The sequence below is a fragment of the Crinia signifera genome, chromosome 3 (genome assembly GCF_055691185.1).
Source record: "Crinia signifera chromosome 3, ASM5569118v1, whole genome shotgun sequence".
Taxonomy (NCBI): Eukaryota; Metazoa; Chordata; class Amphibia; order Anura; family Myobatrachidae; genus Crinia; species Crinia signifera.
Genome location: NC_139219.1, coordinates 341,777,704 through 341,797,743, shown reverse-complemented (window position 1 = coordinate 341,797,743; position 20,040 = coordinate 341,777,704). Strand labels below are relative to the sequence as shown.

Sequence of the window (20,040 nt, the reverse complement as noted above, 5' to 3'; positions counted from 1 at the left end):
GGCAGAGACCTGGTTTATCACCTGGAGGTTTCCAGTACACTTTCAGGAGCTAATAAATGGGTTCATCGTTATTATTGCTGTTACCCTGTGCGGTATATTTGTGTACTAACATCCTAATTAGCCCTTATATGTTATTATTGCTGTTACCCTGTGTGGTATATTTGTGTACTAACACCCTAATTATCCCTTATATGTTATTATTGTTGTTACCCTGTGCGGTATATTTGTGTACTAACATCTTAATTAACCCTTATATGTTATTATTGCTGTTACCCTGTGCGGTATATTTGTGTACTAACATCCCAATTATCCCTTATATGTTATTATTGTTGTTACCCTGTGCGGTATATTTGTGTACTAACACCCTAATTAGCCCTTATATGTTATTATTGCTGTTTCCCTGTGCGGTATATTTGTGTACTAACACCCTAATTAGCCCTTATATGTTATTATTGCTGTTACCCTGTGCGGTATATTTGTGTACTAACACCCTAATTAGCCCTTATATGTTATTATTGCTGTTACCCTGTGCGGTATATTTGTGTACTAACATCCTAATTATCCCATATATGTTATTATTGCTGTTACCCTGTGCGGTATATTTGTGTACTAACATCCTAATTAGCCCTTATATGTTATTATTGCTGTTACCCTGTGTGGTATATTTGTGTACTAACACCCTAATTATCCCTTATATGTTATTATTGTTGTTACCCTGTGCGGTATATTTGTGTACTAACATCTTAATTAACCCTTATATGTTATTATTGCTGTTACCCTGTGCGGTATATTTGTGTACTAACATCCCAATTATCCCTTATATGTTATTATTGTTGTTACCCTGTGCGGTATATTTGTGTACTAACACCCTAATTAGCCCTTATATGTTATTATTGCTGTTTCCCTGTGCGGTATATTTGTGTACTAACACCCTAATTAGCCCTTATATGTTATTATTGCTGTTACCCTGTGCGGTATATTTGTGTACTAACACCCTAATTAGCCCTTATATGTTATTATTGCTGTTACCCTGTGCGGTATATTTGTGTACTAACATCCTAATTATCCCATATATGTTATTATTGCTGTTACCCTGTGCGGTATATTTGTGTACTAACATCCTAATTAGCCCTTATATGTTATTATTGCTGTTACCCTGTGCGGTATATTTGTGTACTAACACCCTAATTAGCCCTTATATGTTATTATTGCTGTTACCCTGTGCGGTATATTTGTGTACTAACACCCTAATTAGCCCTTATATGTTATTATTGCTGTTACCCTGTGCAGTATATTTGTGTACTAACACCCTAATTAGCCCTTATATGTTATTATTGCTGTTACCCTGTGCGGTATATTTGTGTACTAACATCCTAATTAGCCCTTATATGTTATTATTGCTGTTACCCTGTGCGGTATATTTGTGTACTAACATCCTAATTAGCCCTTATATGTTATTATTGCTGTTACCCTGTGCGGTATATTTGTGTACTAACACCCTAATTAGCCCTTATATGTTATTATTGCTGTTACCCTGTGCGGTATATTTGTGTACTAACATCCTAATTAGCCCTTATATGTTATTATTGCTGTTACCCTGTGCGGTATATTTGTGTACTAACACCCTAATTAGCCCTTATATGTTATTATTGCTGTTACCCTGTGCGGTATATTTGTGTACTAACATCCTAATTATCCCATATATGTTATTATTGCTGTTACCCTGTGCGGTATATTTGTGTACTAACACCCTAATTAGCCCTTATATGTTATTATTGCTGTTACCCTGTGCGGTATATTTGTGTACTAACATCCTAATTATCCCATATATGTTATTATTGCTGTTACCCTGTGCGGTATATTTGTGTACTAACATCCTAATTATCCCTTATATGTTATTATTGCTGTTACCCTGTGCGGTATATTTGTGTACTAACACCCTAATTAGCCCTTATATGTTATTATTGCTGTTACCCTGTGCGGTATATTTGTGTACTAACACCCTAATTAGCCCTTATATGTTATTATTGCTGTTACCCTGTGTGGTATATTTGTGTACTAACATCCTAATTAGCCCTAATATGTTATTATTGTTGTTACCCTGTGCGGTATATTTGTGTACGAACATCCTAATTAGCCCTTATATGTTATTATTGCTGTTACCCTGTGTGGTATATTTGTGTACTAACATCCTAATTATCCCATATATGTTATTATTGCTGTTACCCTGTGCAGTATATTTGTGTACTAACACCCTAATTAGCCCTTATATGTTATTATTGCTGTTACCCTGTGCGGTATATTTGTGTACTAACACCCTAATTATCCCATATATGTTATTATTGCTGTTACCCTGTGCGGTATATTTGTGTACTAACATCCTAATTAGCCCTAATATGTTATTATTGCTGTTACCCTGTGCGGTATATTTGTGTACGAACATCCTAATTAGCCCTTATATGTTATTATTGCTGTTACCCTGTGCGGTATATTTGTGTACTAACATCCTAATTAGCCCTTATATGTTATTATTGCTGTTACCCTGTGCGGTATATTTGTGTACTAACATCCTAATTAGCCCTTATAAGTTATTATTTTATTGTATTTATATATGATGTCAAAACAGCTGATTACTGTATGTTATTGCACAGCAAACTGATTCTATATACAGTATGATCTACTATAGAAACAGATTGAATTATAACAAGACATGTCATGAAGTCAGGTGCATTATCAAAGTGTACCACAGTGTTCTCGTCCGTGGCTCCATGTCTCTCCTTGTTATCATCCGTGGCTCCATGTCTCTCCTTGTTATCGTCCGTGGCTCCATGTCTCTCCTTGTTATCATCCGCCTCTCCATGTCTTTCCTTGTTATCGTCCGTGGCTCCATGTCTTTCCTTGTTATCGTCCGTGGCTCCATGTCCTTGTTATCGTCCATGGCTCTCCTTGTTATCGTCCGTGGCTCCATGTCTTTCCTTGTTATCGTCCGTGGCTCCATGTCTTTCCTTGTTATCGCCTGTGGTTCCATTTCTCTCCTTGTTATCGTCTGTGGTTCCATTTCTCTCCTTGTTATCGCCCGTGGCTCCATCTCTCTCCTTGTTATCGTCCGTGGCTCCATGTCTTCCCTTGTTATCGTCCGTGGCTCCATTTCTCTCCTTGTTATCGTCTGTGGCTCCATTTCCCTCCTTGTTATCGTCTGTGGCTCCATTTCTCTCCTTGTTATCGTCTGTGGCTCCATGTCTTCCCTTGTTATCATCCGTGGCTCCATGTCTTCCCTTGTTATCGTCCGTGGCTCCATGTCCTCCCTTGTTATCATCCGTGGCTCCATCTCTCTCCTTGTTATCACCCGTGGCTCCATCTCTCTCCTTGTTATCGCCCGTGGCTCAATTTCTCTCCTTGTTATCGCCCGTGGCTCCATCTCTCTCCTTGTTATCGTCCGTGGCTCCATGTCTCTCCTTGTTATCGTCCGTGGCTCCATGTCTCTCCTTGTTATCGTCTGTGGCTCCATGTCTCTCCTTGTTATCGTCTGTGGCTCCATGTCTCTCCTTGTTATCGTCTGTGGCTCCATGTCTCTCCTTGTTATCGTCTGTGGCTCCATGTCTCTCCTTGTTATCGCCCGTGGCTCCATCTCTCTCCTTGTTATCGTCCGTGGCTCCATGTCTCTCCTTGTTATCGTCCGTGGCTCCATGTCTCTCCTTGTTATCGTCTGTGGCTCCATGTCTCTCCTTGTTATCGTCTGTGGCTCCATGTCTCTCCTTGTTATCGTCCGTGGCTCCATGTCTCTCCTTGTTATCGTCTGTGGCTCCATGTCTCTCCTTGTTATCGTCTGTGGCTCCATGTCTCTCCTTGTTATCGTCTGTGGCTCCATTTCTCTCCTTGTTATCGTCTGTGGCTCCGTGTCTCTCCTTGTTATCGTCTGTGGCTCCGTGTCTCTCCTTGTTATCGTCTGTGGCTCCATGTCTCTCCTTGTTATCGTCTGTGGCTCCATATCTCTCCTTGTTATCGTCTGTGGCTCCATTTCTCTCCTTGTTATCGTCTGTGGCTCCGTGTCTCTCCTTGTTATCGTCTGTGGCTCCATGTCTCTCCTTGTTATCGTCTGTGGCTCCATGTCTCTCCTTGTTATCGTCTGTGGCTCCATATCTCTCCTTGTTATCGTCTGTGGCTCCATTTCTCTCCTTGTTATCGTCTGTGGCTCCGTGTCTCTCCTTGTTAGTGTCCATACCTACATGTCTCTCCTTTTTGTTGTCCATTTCTCTCCTTGTTAGTGTCAGTGGTTCCATGTCTCACCTTGTTATCTTCCGTCGTTCCATGTCTGTCCTTGTTATTGTCAGTGTCTACATGTCTCTCCTTGTTACTGTCCGGTGCTCCATGGCTCGCCTTGTTATTGTCCATGTCTCTCCCTGTTAGTGTCCGTGGCTCCATGTCTGGCCTTGTTAGTGTCCGTGGCTCCATGTCTCACTTTGTTTTTATAGAGACCTCACTTGGTATCGTCCGGAGCTCTCCGCCAGATCCTGGAATCTCATTGTCCTGTTATAATGGAGAAGTTCTGCCCAACGTTCTGGTGTCCTGGGGGGAGATTGCAGACCCTTGCCCGGGTCCTGTTGGTTTCGAGACCTCATGTGTCCTACAGGAAGTAAGTGACCTGGAACTGCTTGGCACAATAGATAATGTCTCATAAATCAGTATAACAGTTTGAGACAATCTTATTCTAATCTTAAGTGAAAGTAGCACTGGTTAAATTCCCAACAAGATTTCCCCCCCAGAGTTCTTCTGACACTGGGAACACTAGAGAGGACCAACCCACTCTAGTGTTGTCCCTATTGCTGGGAAATCATAACTATGGGTCCATGGTGTTCCCCAGAGTCAGTCAGAAAGAAGACTGTTAGGAAATGTACCCCTAATGTTTGTATTGATTTCAGATTACAAGAAAAAATATTTTAAAGGGTATAACCGCATCAAAAGGCTGCTGTGCTGTATATCACCTAGGGCAGATATGTCCAAACTGTGGCCCTCCAGCTGTTGTGAAACTACACATCCCAGCATGCCTTGCCATAGCTTTAGCATTCCCCAATAGCAAAACTGTGGCAAGGCATGATGAGACTTGTAGTTTCACAACAGTTGGAGGGCCATAGTTTGGACATGCCTGACCTAGGGATACCAACCCCAAATACAGACATACAAAACCAGGAGAAGGTGACCACTGGTGCGCTGTCTCTAATGGTAAACGTGGTGCTGGTCCTCTCATTGGATGGGTATTCGCCACAGGTCAGCGGCCACACAAGGATAATAAAAACAAGGAAAAGCAGGTCAGTGGCAACTCCGCAGGACACGATTTGGAATCGGTGAGTGACTCCTATGGACTCACCTGTCTATCAGGCTCTATGTGCATATAAGGGTATCTTTGGGTCATCACATGTCTCGTTCCCATGAAATAATGGCTCACCCTAAAATGGTGCCGTTTTCACTCAAAGGTTTCTTTATTCCAGGATATTACCGACTGCCACTGAAGTATCTCATATCCAGACAGTTGTAAATAAATCAATTATTCCAAAGATGTGGTCCAAAAAAGCAATATGTACAGTGATAAAACCAAGCCAAAGACGTCCTTCCATCACTGACCCCCATAAACCACCTTAGCTCACCCGGGCTTAGAGACAAGGTGGGATGCTGCTAGATGGAAAATACAGCCTTAAAATCAGTGACGTTGGAAATTCCTCCTCAATACCAACGCGTTTGGGGCCCAATTTGGCCCTTTTGCAAGGTGTGGAGGAGGAAGATACAATGAGGATTTTTATGCCCCTTCCACAAACCCAGTAATAAGCGCAAAAAATAAAAGTGGGATTAGATCAGTACGGCTTATCTAACACAGAGACATATCAGAACGGGATTTAACAAGATGCGATATCCATACAATCATTCAATGGTATAGCGTTAAAGCGGACATATACAAGCATGTTTGTAAAATGCATATATAGTAGATAGTCCGGAGTATATAAAAGTTCCTAATCTGATGGTACAGATCCATTTTCAATGTAGCCACAGTGGAAGCAGCGAACCAAACAAACATCCCCGATACAGTGGCAAACCGCCAGCCCAGCCCCCGGCCAGCAAGCAGAAGCGACGTCAGCCTCTGGAATTGTCCCCCGGAATGCAAAATGGAACGCACAGTGGGTAACACAGGAGAATCTGCGCTCTCCATTGGTCCCGGCCTTGACAACCGTTCCCCATGCCATCAAACAACGAGGTCCCCACTAGAACACGATATGCAACAAAACATCAGCAAAAAACATCAGTAACAAATAAAGGAATGATAAAAAAAAAAATTGTTTGGCAGGGAATTGCGGTGGAATTGGATCAATTCTGTCAACACCTTAACTTAAATGTCCAAATTATAAAACTTACTCTTACTATTAGCCACAAGTCTGTAGACTTCTTGAATCTAACGTGATATGTAGAAGATGGACATCACAAGACAATAAATTTTGTCAGAAAAACAGACTGTTATTAATTTATTGGTGCTGAGAGTAACCATCATTTCAACTGGTTAAAGAGAACCTGGAAGTCCGTTTCAACGCATCAGGTGAAATTCTACTGACCTGGTAACTTCTGAAGACCAGACGACTAGACTTGAGGACAAATTCCACAGTAAAGGATATAAAGATTAGGGCGTGGCTTGACCTACTAGCTGAGTGGACGTGTGTGCTCTGGGCTCCGCATCTATCCTGCCTAAATATCCTTCCCCGGGGGCCGCGGACATTCTACCCCTTGTCGCTTACCTTCCAGAGCCTTCTCTGCTTCCCCTTGGACGTTTGTGGTGCTCCTGGTTGGTGCGTGCAGGGTGAGGCGGCTGCTTGGGCCTGCAGCGTACCGCGCTGCGGACGCCATCTTGGAGCCTTCTACCTCGGCGGTTCTTCCTGCGGCCCTATCTGCCAGTCGTGGCGGCGAGATCTGGGGCTGGGCGCGCTGCTGCTGGGACCCTTTCTCCGGTCTGCTTCCTGCGGTGAGCTGAGGAGACGCGGCACCGCTAAGGTTCTATCCTGCTGCTGGGGTGGGTGGCGGGATCGCGGCCGGCCGCCATCTTGGCCTTCCGAGACGGGGGACCGGGGTCTTTGGCCTGTCGTGCGGCTTCTGAGCGGAGGAACGGAATATACTGCTGCTGCCACCCGCCGCTGACATCCTGCCCAGCCGCGTTCACTGTTCCTGACATTTGATACATATCCTGGACCCTGTTATCTGTGTACATCTCCCCTGCTGCAGACGGCTAGCGGTGTCTGGCTCACTGGTGCTTCTGTTTCTACACCATTGGAAAGGTACTGTGCTACATTTGTTTATTCTGAGTCGGGTTCCCTGGAACACTGTTTCTATATTGGATACAAATAGAACCTGTTACTATTGCTCTCTGCTACATATCCTTTATGTTGGTTTGCAGGGCTTCAACAGTTAAATTGGATTTTATTGTGGGCCAACTGCTGTACTGGATGCTTTCTACTTGATTCTACCAGAGGCACTATTTTATCTACCTGGTGGTGTGCTAGCCGCCACCGTCTCGTCACTGTAGTTGTGTGGGGCAACTTGAAACACACCATGTCAGTAACTTTGCAGCACATAATCGAGGCCAATAATGCCTCCACTCAGCGGCTTCTGCATGCATTTGATCAGATGGAGACTCCTCCTGTATATCCTACAACCTTGATCTGCACTACTTCCACGCCTTCACAGCCTCTGGGATTATCCCATCAAACAGAGCAATCCTGTATCACCCCCGGTACTCCTGACTCTTCGGACAAGGGTGTTGTTTATCCAGCTGCAGCAGTAAATATGCATTTCCAGATCTATGCACCTGACTCTATATCCTGCGTATATGCCACTCCAGGACTTGACCGGAGAATCTTAGGCTTCTTGCCTTGGCAGCTACAGACTCATTATGGGGATATTCGGATTCCCGTGGTCACTATATGTCCTGTATGTTTTCTACTATATGAGAAGGGGCCATACTATTGCTATGCTGCTACGTCTGAGAAGCTATGACACTTGGCCAGATTAAAGATAATGCTCTTTAATATTTCTATTATTGGACTGACTTCCCGGCTTCTGATGTTCATATGTCATTTCGGAGACGGAGGGCCCGGCCTGAGCAACATTTTGTGCAGACCAGTTTCTATATTTCTATTCCTACTGTCTACTTGTATTATCCTGTATGGGGGGGAGGGGGGTTTGTTCATGTGATTGTCCTACTGCTCCAGTTTGATACGGTGGATATTATCCTTAAACAATGTGTCCAAAACATTTTGATAACATTTGTCCGCTTCCCCAGATAGTCCATCCTATTGCTATCCTTTTGTGGGGTGGGTGGGAGGTAGGGGTAAATTAGTTTGTTTTTTTTAGGCATAGGTTAGCTGATAGCTAACAGCCGCTAATTTATTCCCTATTATAGAAATATGGGTGGGTGGGGGGATATAGGTAGTTAGTTCAGTAGAAGGGGGTAGTAGTGTTTAAGGGATCCAAGTATACCTGGGTTGGGGTTAGGTCATACAGGGTGGGCGGTTATTGGGAGGTTTGCTTTTGTAAGGGGTTTATTCTTATTTTAGTTTTTGGTTGACACATCAGTATCACTATAATATTCTGATTACAGCCTGAATGCATGAATGGATATCCTGTTTATAATATGTACTAGGTGGGGTAGTACATTTCACTTACTGTAAGATTCATACTCCTTTATACCAAACACATACCCGAATGGCGCCTTCGGGTATTTCTACTGGTAAAACCTATACAGGAATTGCTATCTATATCTTACAATGGCTTCTCGTTTTTATTTTTGTATATGTCGGCACTGTACTACGCTTGTAATTGGACGCGTACCACCTGTATACTGATGTGTCTTTTTGTGTGTTGTCTTGTTTAATTTCTGTATGCAAAATCAATAAAAATTATTGAATAAAAAAAAAAAAAAAAGATTATTAAGAGAGCACGGGATAGCGGAAGGGATTTATTAATAAATTCAGAATCCTCAACCAAATGTCATGTCAAACAAATCTCAATGTTCATTACTCAATTTACCAGTCAACAGTTAGAACGGGTCATTAAAAAGCACCGGAATATTCTTCTAATGACCCGCACCTTACTACATTTGTGAAATCAGATCCCAAATCTGTATATAGAAGAACCAAGAATATTAAAGGCATAATTGTAAACGTGCTATAAATATATATATATGTCACCTCTTACCGAAAGGCTTCTATAGCCGTGGTGTGTGTAGTCTATGCCGCCTATGGAAAAGCTCAGTGACCGTCGTACAAGAGTAGCCTGCACACACAAAGAAAGTACGGTACTTGTGTATTATCCTGGCGCCCACGATGTTGATCGTACTGCAGTGCATGCAATATAGCGGCATGCGATGCGATTTTTAATTGTACAAGCACCCTGATGGGTGCTTACAATGTTAAATGCACCCCAATTGTCAACGCCACCCCCACTATCAACGCCACCCCCACTATCAACGCCAACCCGAAGCGTGGCGAGCGCAGCAAACCTGCGAGGGGCGGCGGTACGCGTCCTCTGACCTTTTCATACCCCCACTATCCACATCGGCGTGGAGTTGATTTTAGATAGTGTGGCGAGCGCAGCGAGGTGAGCGGACACAGATTACTTTACATGTCTTCCGCGTCCACTAGCGGGGCTTGCTGCGTCAGCCTCTGGAATTGGCCCCCCGAATGGAACGCACAGTGGGGAACACAGGAGAATCTGCGCTCTCCCTTGGTCCCGGCCATTTGCTGGCATGCGATGCGATGTGATAATGAATTGTACATTTGGGCTTTTTCACTCGGAAAACGCATACCATCGCCTACCCTATTTAGTGGTATGCGATGCGATGGGCGCCGTGATACTACACAAGTGCCGAAAGTACATATGCAATAGAGGATTGTATTACATGTAATAGTAAATATTGCATCTACTGTACCTAATAGAATGTAATTGGGAGGAACCTCGCGGGCATAAACACGAGGCTATCGGAACGTAATAAAGGTCTAGAGTCTCCCAACCTATCAGATCACATAACAAAACCTCATCACTGTAACATGGATCATTTATCTTCATTGTGTGGGGTTTTAGAATTGGGAAGACACACTGGAGAATGAATGACATTGATCAAACACTGGCCCATACAGAGATGCAGACCATTTATAAACTAAAAACAATGGTCCCGCCAGGTCTAAATGTAGATTTTGAGATAAAAAAAATTTTAAAATAAAAAAAAATATATATATATATTTTTTTTTTAGGATTACCTTTATCATTCCTTTATTTGTTGCATATCGTGTTCTAGTGGGGACATCGTTGTTTGATGGCATGGGGGAATGGTTGTCAAGGCCGGGACCAATGGAGAGCGCAGATTCTCATGTGTTCCCCAATGTGCGTTCTGGGTGCCAATTCCAGAGGCTGACGTCGCTTCTGATTGCCGGCCATGGGTGGCAGCGCTTTGCCGCTGGATCGGGGATGTTTGTTTGGTTTGCTGCTTCTACTATAAGGAACTTTTATAGGTACTTGTGTAGTATCACGGCGCCCGTCGCATCGCATACCACTAATTAAGGTATGCGATGGACCCCATTTGAGGCTTTTCCCGGGATGAGTGTACAATTTTAATATTGCGTCGCATCGCATGCCATTATAATGGCATGCGACGCGATTTCAATGTTAAATGCTCACCCAGACCCGATTTTTAATTGTATCCGCACCCAGATGGGTAATTACAATGTTAAATTCCCCCCCCCCCCCCATTGTTACCGCCAACCTGAAGCGTGGTGAGGGCAGCGGTACGCGTCCTCTGACCTTTTCATACATCCACTATCCACGTCGGCGTGGAGTTGATTTTGTATGGTGTGGCGAGCCCAAAGCGCGGCGAGCGGACGCGTAATACTTTTGATGTAATGCGCGTCCCCTCGTGGGGCCCAGTGGCCCGGAGAGGAGACTTTCATTACCCATTCGGGGGCGGGGCTTGACTGTGACGTCATTAAGCCCCGCCTCATTTTGGGAAATAGCCAAAATCAATGATCTCCATGGAGGGGGCAGGGCTAAAATGACACGAGTGTCGCTTTAGCTCCGCCCCCTCCTCTGAGACCCGCGGATTGCAGCATTTAAATGCAGCGATCGGGGGGCTCAATGGGGGTCCCCCTGATTCCGGGAGGGTTCCCCACCCTTCCGGGGGACCCGATTTTCGGGAGACTCCCGGTAATTCCGGGAGGGTCGGCAACCCTGCTATATATGCATTTTACAAACATGCTTGTATACAGTATGTCCGCTTTAACGCTATACCATTGAATGATTGTATGGATATCGCATCTTGTTAAATCCCGTTCTGATATGTCTCTGTGTTAGATAAGCCGTACTGATCTAATCCCACTTTTATTTTTTGCGCTTATTACTGGGTTTGTGGAAGGGGCATAAAAACCCTCATTGTATCTTCCTCCTCCACACCTTGCAAAAGGGCCAAATTGGGCCCCAAACGCGTTGGTATTGAGGAGGAATTTCCAACGTCACTGATTTTAAGGCTGTATTTTCCATCTAGCAGCATCCCACCTTGTCTCTAAGCCCGGGTGAGCTAAGGTGGTTTATGAGGGTCAGTGATGGAAGGACGTCTTTGGCTTGGTTTTATCACTGTACATATTGCTTTTTTGGGCCACATCATTGGAATAATTGATTTATTTACGACTGTCTGGATATGAGATACTTCAGTGGCAGTCGGTGATATCCTGGAATAAAGAAACCTTTGAGTGAAAACGGCACCATTTTAGGGTTAACCATGATTTCATGGGAACGGGACATGTGATGACCCAAATATACCCTTATATGCACATAGAGCCTGATAGACAGGTGAGTCCATAGGAGTCACTCACCGATTCCAAATAGTGTCCTGCGGAGTTGCCACTGACCTGCTTTTCCTTGTTTTTATTATCCTTGTGTGGCCGCTGACCTGTGGCGAATATCCATCCAATGAGAGGACCAGCACCACGTTTACAATTACAGACAGCGCACCAGTGGTCACCTTCTCCTGGTTTTGTGATTTATGTGTCAGCCATCAAATGCATCTCAGCAAGTTACAAAACCCGGCAGAGTTTGCTGAAATACGAGTGCCATTTGCGGCAGTCCACACACACATTAAGAGTTAAGAGACCATCAGCCAAAATCTCAGGACTTTCCACCGACGCAAGTACAACAAGGAAATTTGCTGTCATTGATTTCAGCAATCTCTGCCGATAACTCAGCTCAAAATGCAGAGATCACTCAGATCCGTGAGGAAAAGAAAGGGTGAAAAATAAACATCATGGGGTCCCCGTCCCCCCAGAGCATAACTGGCCCTGGGCTGTTTAACCTTCTGCTGGTTCTAAATGTACAGGGAAATATTTGTATAGGCTTCCCCTGCATTTAAAGAACTAGCCCTGGGCCCTTGCTCTGGTCCTGGTTCCAAAAGTACGGGGGTAAAAAAGATACAGGGGTCTCTGGGATTTTTTTAGACCAAAACTTGGCTTCACTTGTCAGTAAGGTGATGACACAGCCGGGAGACACGTTTGTTCCAGTCCTTGTGGCATTAACCCCCTAGTTCATGGGTCTTCAAACTGCGGCCCTCCAGATGTTGTGAAACTACATGTCCCAGCATGCATTGCCACATTTTTTCCTATAAGAGCATGCCAAAACTGTCAGGGCATGCTGGGACATGTAGTTCCACAATATCTGGAGGGCCACAGTTTGAAGATCCATGCCCTAGCTATTGAGCCCTGTGGGAGGTCCCTGGGAGAGTGGGGACCCCTTCCCCAATCGTGCCCTCCCTTCAGGACTGAAGCCCCATGTTATGCCGGCACCGCTAGGTGGGGGCTGCTGAGCTCATAACATTAACGTGTTAAAGTTCTAATAATATGCTTTACTTGTGGAACTACAGGTCACAGCAAGCATGCCCCACCTGCTGGTACTAGGAGAACAACAAGTATCAGCATGCAGGGCATTAAACGGTCTACTGGTATGTGTAGTTCTAATATTACATTTGGGGCCCATTCTTACGAACAATGTAAAAAGTGGGTGTTTTTGTACCTTTCCGCATTTTTTTTTTGTTTCACTTAAAACCATGTATTGTAGAGGTTTTCGCAAATTTCTCCTCATATTCCGAATTATCGCATTTCACATAATTATAATGGGAAATGTGATCTACTCATATTTATTAACCTTCAATTGTAAAATTAATTCGGAAGCCTAGTGATAATAACGCCACTTCTTACTGGCGTTATCCTGCTGTTCTATCAGCCTATTATAGCAGCTTCCTCCCCCTCCTGTGCCGGGGCGTCAGGATAGTGTGCCGGGGCGTCAGGACAGTGTGCCGGGGCGTGAGGATAGTGTGCCGGGGCGTGAGGATAGTGTGCCGGGGCGTCAGGATAGTGTGCCGGGGCGTCAGGATAGTGTGCCGGGGCGTCAGGATAGTGTGCCGGGGCATCAGGACAGTGTGCCGGGGCGTCAGGATAGTGTGCCGGGACATGAAGATTGTGTGCCGGGGCGTCAGGATAGTGTGCCGGGGCGTCAGGATAGTGTGCCGGGGCGTCAGGATAGTGTGCCGGGGCGTCAGGACAGTGTGCCGGGGCGTCAGGATAGTGTGCCGGGACGTGAAGATTGTGTGCCGGGGCGTGAGGATAGTGTGCCGGGGCGTGAGGATAGTGTGCCGGGGCGTCAGGATAGTGTGCCGGGGCATCAGGATAGTGTGCCGGGGCGTCAGGATAGTGTGCCGGGGTGTCAGGATAGTGTGCCGGGACATGAAGATTGTGTGCCGGGGCGTGAGGATAGTGTGCCGGGGCGTGAGGATAGTGTGCCGGGACATGAAGATTGTGTGCCGGGGCGTCAGGACAGTGTGCCGGGGCGTCAGGATAGTGTGCCGGGGCGTGAGGATAGTGTGCCGGGGCGTCAGGATAGTGTGCCGGGGCGTCAGTATTGTGTGCCGGGACATGAAGAATGTGTGCCGGGGCGTCAGGACAGTGTGTCGGGGCGTGAGGATAGTGTGCCGGGGCGTGAGGATAGTGTGCCGGGGCGTGAGGATAGTGTGCCGGGGCGTGAGGATAGTGTGCCGGGGCGTCAGGATTGTGTGCCGGGACATGAAGATTGTGTGCCGGGGCGTGAGGATAGTGTGCCGGGGCGTGAGGATAGTGTGCCGGGGCGTGAGGATAGTGTGCCGGGGCGTGAGGATAGTGTGCCGGGGCGTGAGGATAGTGTGCCGGGGCGTGAGGATAGTGTGCCGGGGCGTGAGGATAGTGTGCCGGGGCGTGAGGATAGTGTGCCGGGGCGTGAGGATAGTGTGCCGGGACATGAAGAGTGTGTGCCGGGGCGTCAGGATAGTGTGCCGGGGCGTCAGGATAGTGTGCCGGGGCGTCAGGATAGTGTGCCGGGACATGAAGATTGTGTGCCGGGGCGTCAGGACAGTGTGCCGGGGCGTCAGGATAGTGTGCCGGGGCGTGAGGATAGTGTGCCGGGGCGTGAGGATAGTGTGCCGGGGCGTGAGGATAGTGTGCCGGGGCGTCAGGATTGTGTGCCGGGACATGAAGAATGTGTGCCAGGGCGTCAGGATAGTGTGCCGGGGCGTCAGGATAGTGTGCCGGGGCGTGAGGATAGTGTGCCGGGGCGTCAGGATAGTGTGCCGGGGCGTCAGGATTGTGTGCCGGGACATGAAGAATGTGTGCCGGGGCGTCAGGACAGTGTGTCGGGGCGTGAGGATAGTGTGCCGGGGCGTGAGGATAGTGTGCCGGGGCGTGAGGATAGTGTGCCGGGGCGTGAGGATAGTGTGCCGGGGCGTCAGGATTGTGTGCCGGGACATGAAGATTGTGTGCCGGGGCGTGAGGACAGTGTGCCGGGGCGTCAGGATAGTGTGCCGGGGCATCAGGATAGTGTGCCGGGGCGTCAGGATAGTGTGCCGGGGCGTGAGGATAGTGTGCCGGGGCGTCAGGATAGTGTGCCGGGACATGAAGAATGTGTGTCGGGGCGTCAGGACAGTGTGTCGGGGCGTGAGGATAGTGTGCCGGGGTGTGAGGATAGTGTGCCGGGGCGTGAGGATAGTGTGCCGGGGCGTGAGGATAGTGTGCCGGGGCGTGAGGATAGTGTGCCGGGGCGTCAGGATTGTGTGCCGGGACATGAAGATTGTGTGCCGGGGCGTGAGGACAGTGTGCCGGGGCGTGAGGACAGTGTGCCGGGGCGTGAGGACAGTGTGCCGGGGCGTGAGGATAGTGTGCCGGGGCGTGAGGATAGTGTGCCGGGGCGTGAGGATAGTGTGCCGGGGCGTGAGGATAATGTGCCGGGGCGTGAGGATAGTGTGCCGGGACGTGAGGATAGTGTGCCGGGACATGAAGATTGTGTGCCGGGGAGTGAGGATAGTGTGCCGGGGCGTCAGGACAGTGTGCCGGGGAGTGAGGATAGTGTGCCGGGACGTGAGGATAGTGTGCCGGGACATGAAGATTGTGTGCCGGGGAGTGAGGATAGTGTGCCGGGGCGTCAGGACAGTGTGCCGGGGAGTGAGGATAGTGTGCCGGGGCGTGAGGATAGTGTGCCGGGGCGTGAGGATAGTGTGCCGGGGCGTGAGGATAGTGTGCCGGGGCGTCAGGACAGTGTGCCGGGGAGTGAGGATAGTGTGCCGGGGCGTGAGGATAGTGTGCCGGGGCGTGAGGATAGTGTGCCGGGACATGAAGATTGTGTGCCGGGGCGTCAGGATAGTGTGCCGGGGCCAGTGCCGGCCCTAGCCAATTTGATGCCCTAGGCAAGATCTTGGCTGATGCCCCCTAGCAGACATTCTAACCACCACACTTAGGGGTCAATCCAATTATACACGAAAATATTGTGAGTGCAAGTAAGTGAGAAAATATGGCGCGCCTGCAAACTGTTGGCTCGTGGATTGTTTTTGTTGACATGCCGTGACAGCGGCTTCCTTCACATGGAGAGATACTGTATATAAGGCATTATATATGCTCCACCCAGCAGAACACCCCAGAATCCCCTATCACAGAATCCTTTTCCCCTCACTGCACCCATCACGAAGCATAGAATATCTCTAAGCACCTCCTCTCCCAATGGTGACAGCTGGGATAACATATACACCTCTGTCCCTAGTTATATATGCGGGGTTAGTCAGCTGCTCTTCAGTTGGGAAGGGAGGATTGGTGCCTGATAAACTGCAGAACATGGGAGGAGGAGCTGCTGAGAGAGGGTATGCCCAGCAGCCCCCTTCCGACATATATGTTATTGGCAGTCTCTATTAGGGATGGTTGCCATCGATGGCAATTCTGCAACTGGCCATCGATAGTGCTAAACTATACAATGGCTGACCATCGCCTGTGAGCCAATCAAAACATGGGGGCGGGGCTTCGTGGGTGTCGGGGGTGCTTTGAAGGGAAAAAAAGCAAAACATCGTTTTGCTGTTCCATCGATGGAGGGAAACCATCGATGGCAAAAGTATTCAACATCAGCCATGAACCATCGATGATTTCGAATCATCGATGGTCATCCCTAGTCTCTATCCCATCCCGACACTCATACAGACTTGCCAAGTCTCTGCACCAGCTCCCGCGATCTCTGCTGATACAGCCAGTTAGGTCAGCTCAGCCGCAGTGCCGATGGCCGCCCCGCTCAGAGTGACATGTTTATTACTGGCAGCGAGAGAAGGCTCTGCACCAGCTCCCGCGTTCCCTGCTGATACAGCAGTTAGGTCAACTCAGCCGCACTGCCGATGGCCGCCCCGCTCAGAGTGACATGTTTATTACTGGCAGCGAGAGAAGGCTCTCCACCAGCTCCCGCGATCCCTGCTGATACAGCCAGTTAGGTCAGCTCAGCCGCACTGCTGATGGCCACCCCGCTCAGAGTGACATGTTTATTACTGGCAGCGAGAGAAGGCTCTGCACCAGCTCCCGCGTTCCCTGCTGATACAGCAGTTAGGTCAGCTCAGCCCCAGTGCCGATGGCCGCCCCGCTCAGTGACATGTTTATTACTGGCAGCGAGAGAAGGCTCTGCACCAGCTCCCGCGTTCCCTGCTGATACAGCAGTTAGGTCAGCTCAGCCGCACTGCTGATGGCCGCCCCGCTCAGAGTGACATGTTTATTACTGGCAGCGAGAGGAGGCTCTGCACCGGCTCCCGCGTTCTCTGCTGATACAGCCAGTTAGGTCAGCTCAGCCGCAGTGCCGATGGCCGCCCCGCTCAGAGTGACATGTTTATTACTGGCAGCGAGAGGAGGCTCTGCACCAGCTCCCGCAATCCCTGCTGATACAGCCAGTTAGGTCAGCTCAGCCGCAGTGCCGATGGCCGCCCCGCTCAGTGACATGTTTATTACTGGCAGCGAGAGAAGGCTCTGCACCAGCTCCCGCGATCCCTGCTGATACAGCCACTTAGGTCAGCTCAGCCGATGTGCCGATGGCCGCCCCGCTCAGTGACATGTTTATTACTGGCAGCGAGAGGAGGCTCTGCACCAGCTCCCGCGTTCTCTGCTGATACAGCCACTTAGGTCAGCTCAGCCGCAGTGCCGATGGCCGCCCCGCTCAGAGTGACATGTTTATTACTGGCAGCGAGAGGAGGCTCTGCACCAGCTCCCGCGATCCCTGCTGATACAGCCAGTTAGGTCAGCTCAGCCCCAGTGCCGATGGCCGCCCCGCTCAGAGTGACATGTTTATTACTGGCAGCGAGAGAAGGCTCTGCACCGGCTCCCGCGATCCCTGCTGATACAGCCAGTTAGGTCAGCTCAGCCGCACTGCCGATGGCCGCCCCGCTCAGAGTGACATGTTTATTACTGGCAGCGAGAGGAGGCTCTGCACCGGCTCCCGCGATCCCTGCTGATACAGCCAGTTAGGTCAGCTCAGCCGCACTGCTGATGGCCACCCCGCTCAGAGTGACATGTTTATTACTGGCAGCGAGAGGAGGCTCTGCACCAGCTCCCGCGATCCCTGCTGATACAGCCAGTTAGGCCAGCTCAGCCCCAGTGCCGATGGCCGCCCCGCTCAGTGACATGTTTATTACTGGCAGCGAGAGAAGGCTCTGCACCAGCTCCCGCGATCCCTGCTGATACAGCCAGTTAGGTCAGCTCAGCCGCACTGCTGATGGCCGCCCCGCTCAGAGTGACATGTTTATTACTGGCAGCGAGAGGAGGCTCTGCACCGGCTCCCGCGTTCTCTGCTGATACAGCCAGTTAGGTCAGCTCAGCCGCAGTGCCGATGGCCGCCCCGCTCAGAGTGACATGTTTATTACTGGCAGCGAGAGAAGGCTCTGCACCAGCTCCCGCGATCCCTGCTGATACAGCCAGTTAGGTCAGCTCAGCCGCAGTGCCGATGGCCGCCCCGCTCAGAGTGACATGTTTATTACTGGCAGCGAGAGGAGGCTCTGCACCAGCTCCCGCGATCCCTGCTGATACAGCCACTTAGGTCAGCTCAGCCGATGTGCCGATGGCCGCCCCGCTCAGTGACATGTTTATTGCTGGCAGCGAGAGGAGGCTCTGCACCAGCTCCCGCGTTCTCTGCTGATACAGCCACTTAGGTCAGCTCAGCCGATGTGCCGATGGCCGCCCCGCTCAGAGTGACATGTTTATTACTGGCAGCGAGAGGAGGCTCTGCACCAGCTCCCGCGTTCCCTGCTGATACAGCCAGTTAGGTCATCTCAGCTGCAGTGCCGATGGCCGCCCCGCTCAGTGACATGTTTATTGCTGGCAGCGAGAGGAGGCTCTGCACCAGCTCCCGCGTTCTCTGCTGATACAGCCACTTAGGTCAGCTCAGCCGCAGTGCCGATGGCCGCCCCGCTCAGAGTGACATGTTTATTACTGGCAGCGAGAGGAGGCTCTGCACCAGCTCCCGCGATCCCTGCTGATACAGCCAGTTAGGTCAGCTCAGCCCCAGTGCCGATGGCCGCCCCGCTCAGAGTGACATGTTTATTACTGGCAGCGAGAGGAGGCTCTGCACTAGCTTTTGTTGCCAGTAATAAACATGTCACTCCAAGTGTGGCAGCCGTCTGCAGTGCGGCTGAGCTGACCTTAATGCTGCATTGGCAGGGATTGGGCGAGCCGGTGAAGAGATTTGGCCACCCCATTGCCGCGTACGCTCAACTCTGAGGTGTGAGCTTCACTGGAAGCTGACTCCTGATCTCGGCAAGGCAGGCAATTGCCTAGCCACCTATGCCTAGGGCCGGCTCTGGCCAGGACGTCAGGATAGTGTGCCGGGGCATGAAGATTGGGTGTCAGGATAGTGTGCCGGGGCATGAAGATTGGGTGTCAGGATAGTGTGCCGGGGCATAAAGATTGGGTGTCAGGATAGTGTGCCGGGGCATGAAGATTGGGTGTCAGGATAGTGTGCCGGGGCATAAAGATTGGGTGTCAGGATAGTGTGCCGGGGCATGATGATTGGGTGTCAGGATAGTGTGCCGGGGCATAAAGATTGGGTGTCAGGATAGTGTGCCGGGGCATGAAGATTGGGTGTCAGGATAGTGTGCCGGGGCATAAAGATTGGGTGTCAGGATAGTGTGCCGGGGCATAAAGATTGGGTGTCAGGATAGTGTGCCGGGGCATAAAGATTGGGTGTCAGGATAGTGTGCCGGGGCATAATGATTGGGTGTCAGGATAGTGTGCCGGGGCATGATGATTGGGTGTCAGGATAGTGTGCCGGGGCATGAAGATTGGGTGTCAGGATAGTGTGCCGGGGCATGATGATTGGGTGTCAGGATAGTGTGCCGGGGCATGATGATTGGGTGTCAGGATAGTGTGCCGGGGCATAACGATTGGGTGTCAGGATAGTGTGCCGGGGCATAAAGATTGGGTGTCAGGATAGTGTGCCGGGGCATGATGATTGGGTGTCAGGATAGTGTGCCGGGGCATGATGATTGGGTGTCAGGATAGTGTGCCGGGGCATGATGATTGGGTGTCAGGATAGTGTGCCGGGGCATGATGATTGGGTGTCAGGATAGTGTGCCGGGGCATGAAGATTGGGTGTCAGGATAGTGTGCCGGGGCATGAAGATTGGGTGTCAGGATAGTGTGCCGGGGCATGATGATTG

At 49.4% G+C, this 20,040-nt stretch overlaps 1 protein-coding gene across 4 annotated transcripts in view; it reads left to right on the top strand.

Annotated features, from left to right (window-relative positions):
• ABHD1 (abhydrolase domain containing 1) overlaps nucleotides 1-20,040 on the top strand; it is a 141,131-nt gene that overhangs the window by 74,264 nt on the left and 46,827 nt on the right. For all 4 annotated transcript variants that reach the window (XM_083178991.1, XM_083178992.1, XM_083178994.1 and 1 more), the window contains one exon: nucleotides 4,473-4,633. In XM_083178991.1, the coding sequence (XP_083035117.1) occupies nucleotides 4,473-4,633 (161 nt within the window). The remainder of the gene's footprint in view (nucleotides 1-4,472; nucleotides 4,634-20,040) is intronic.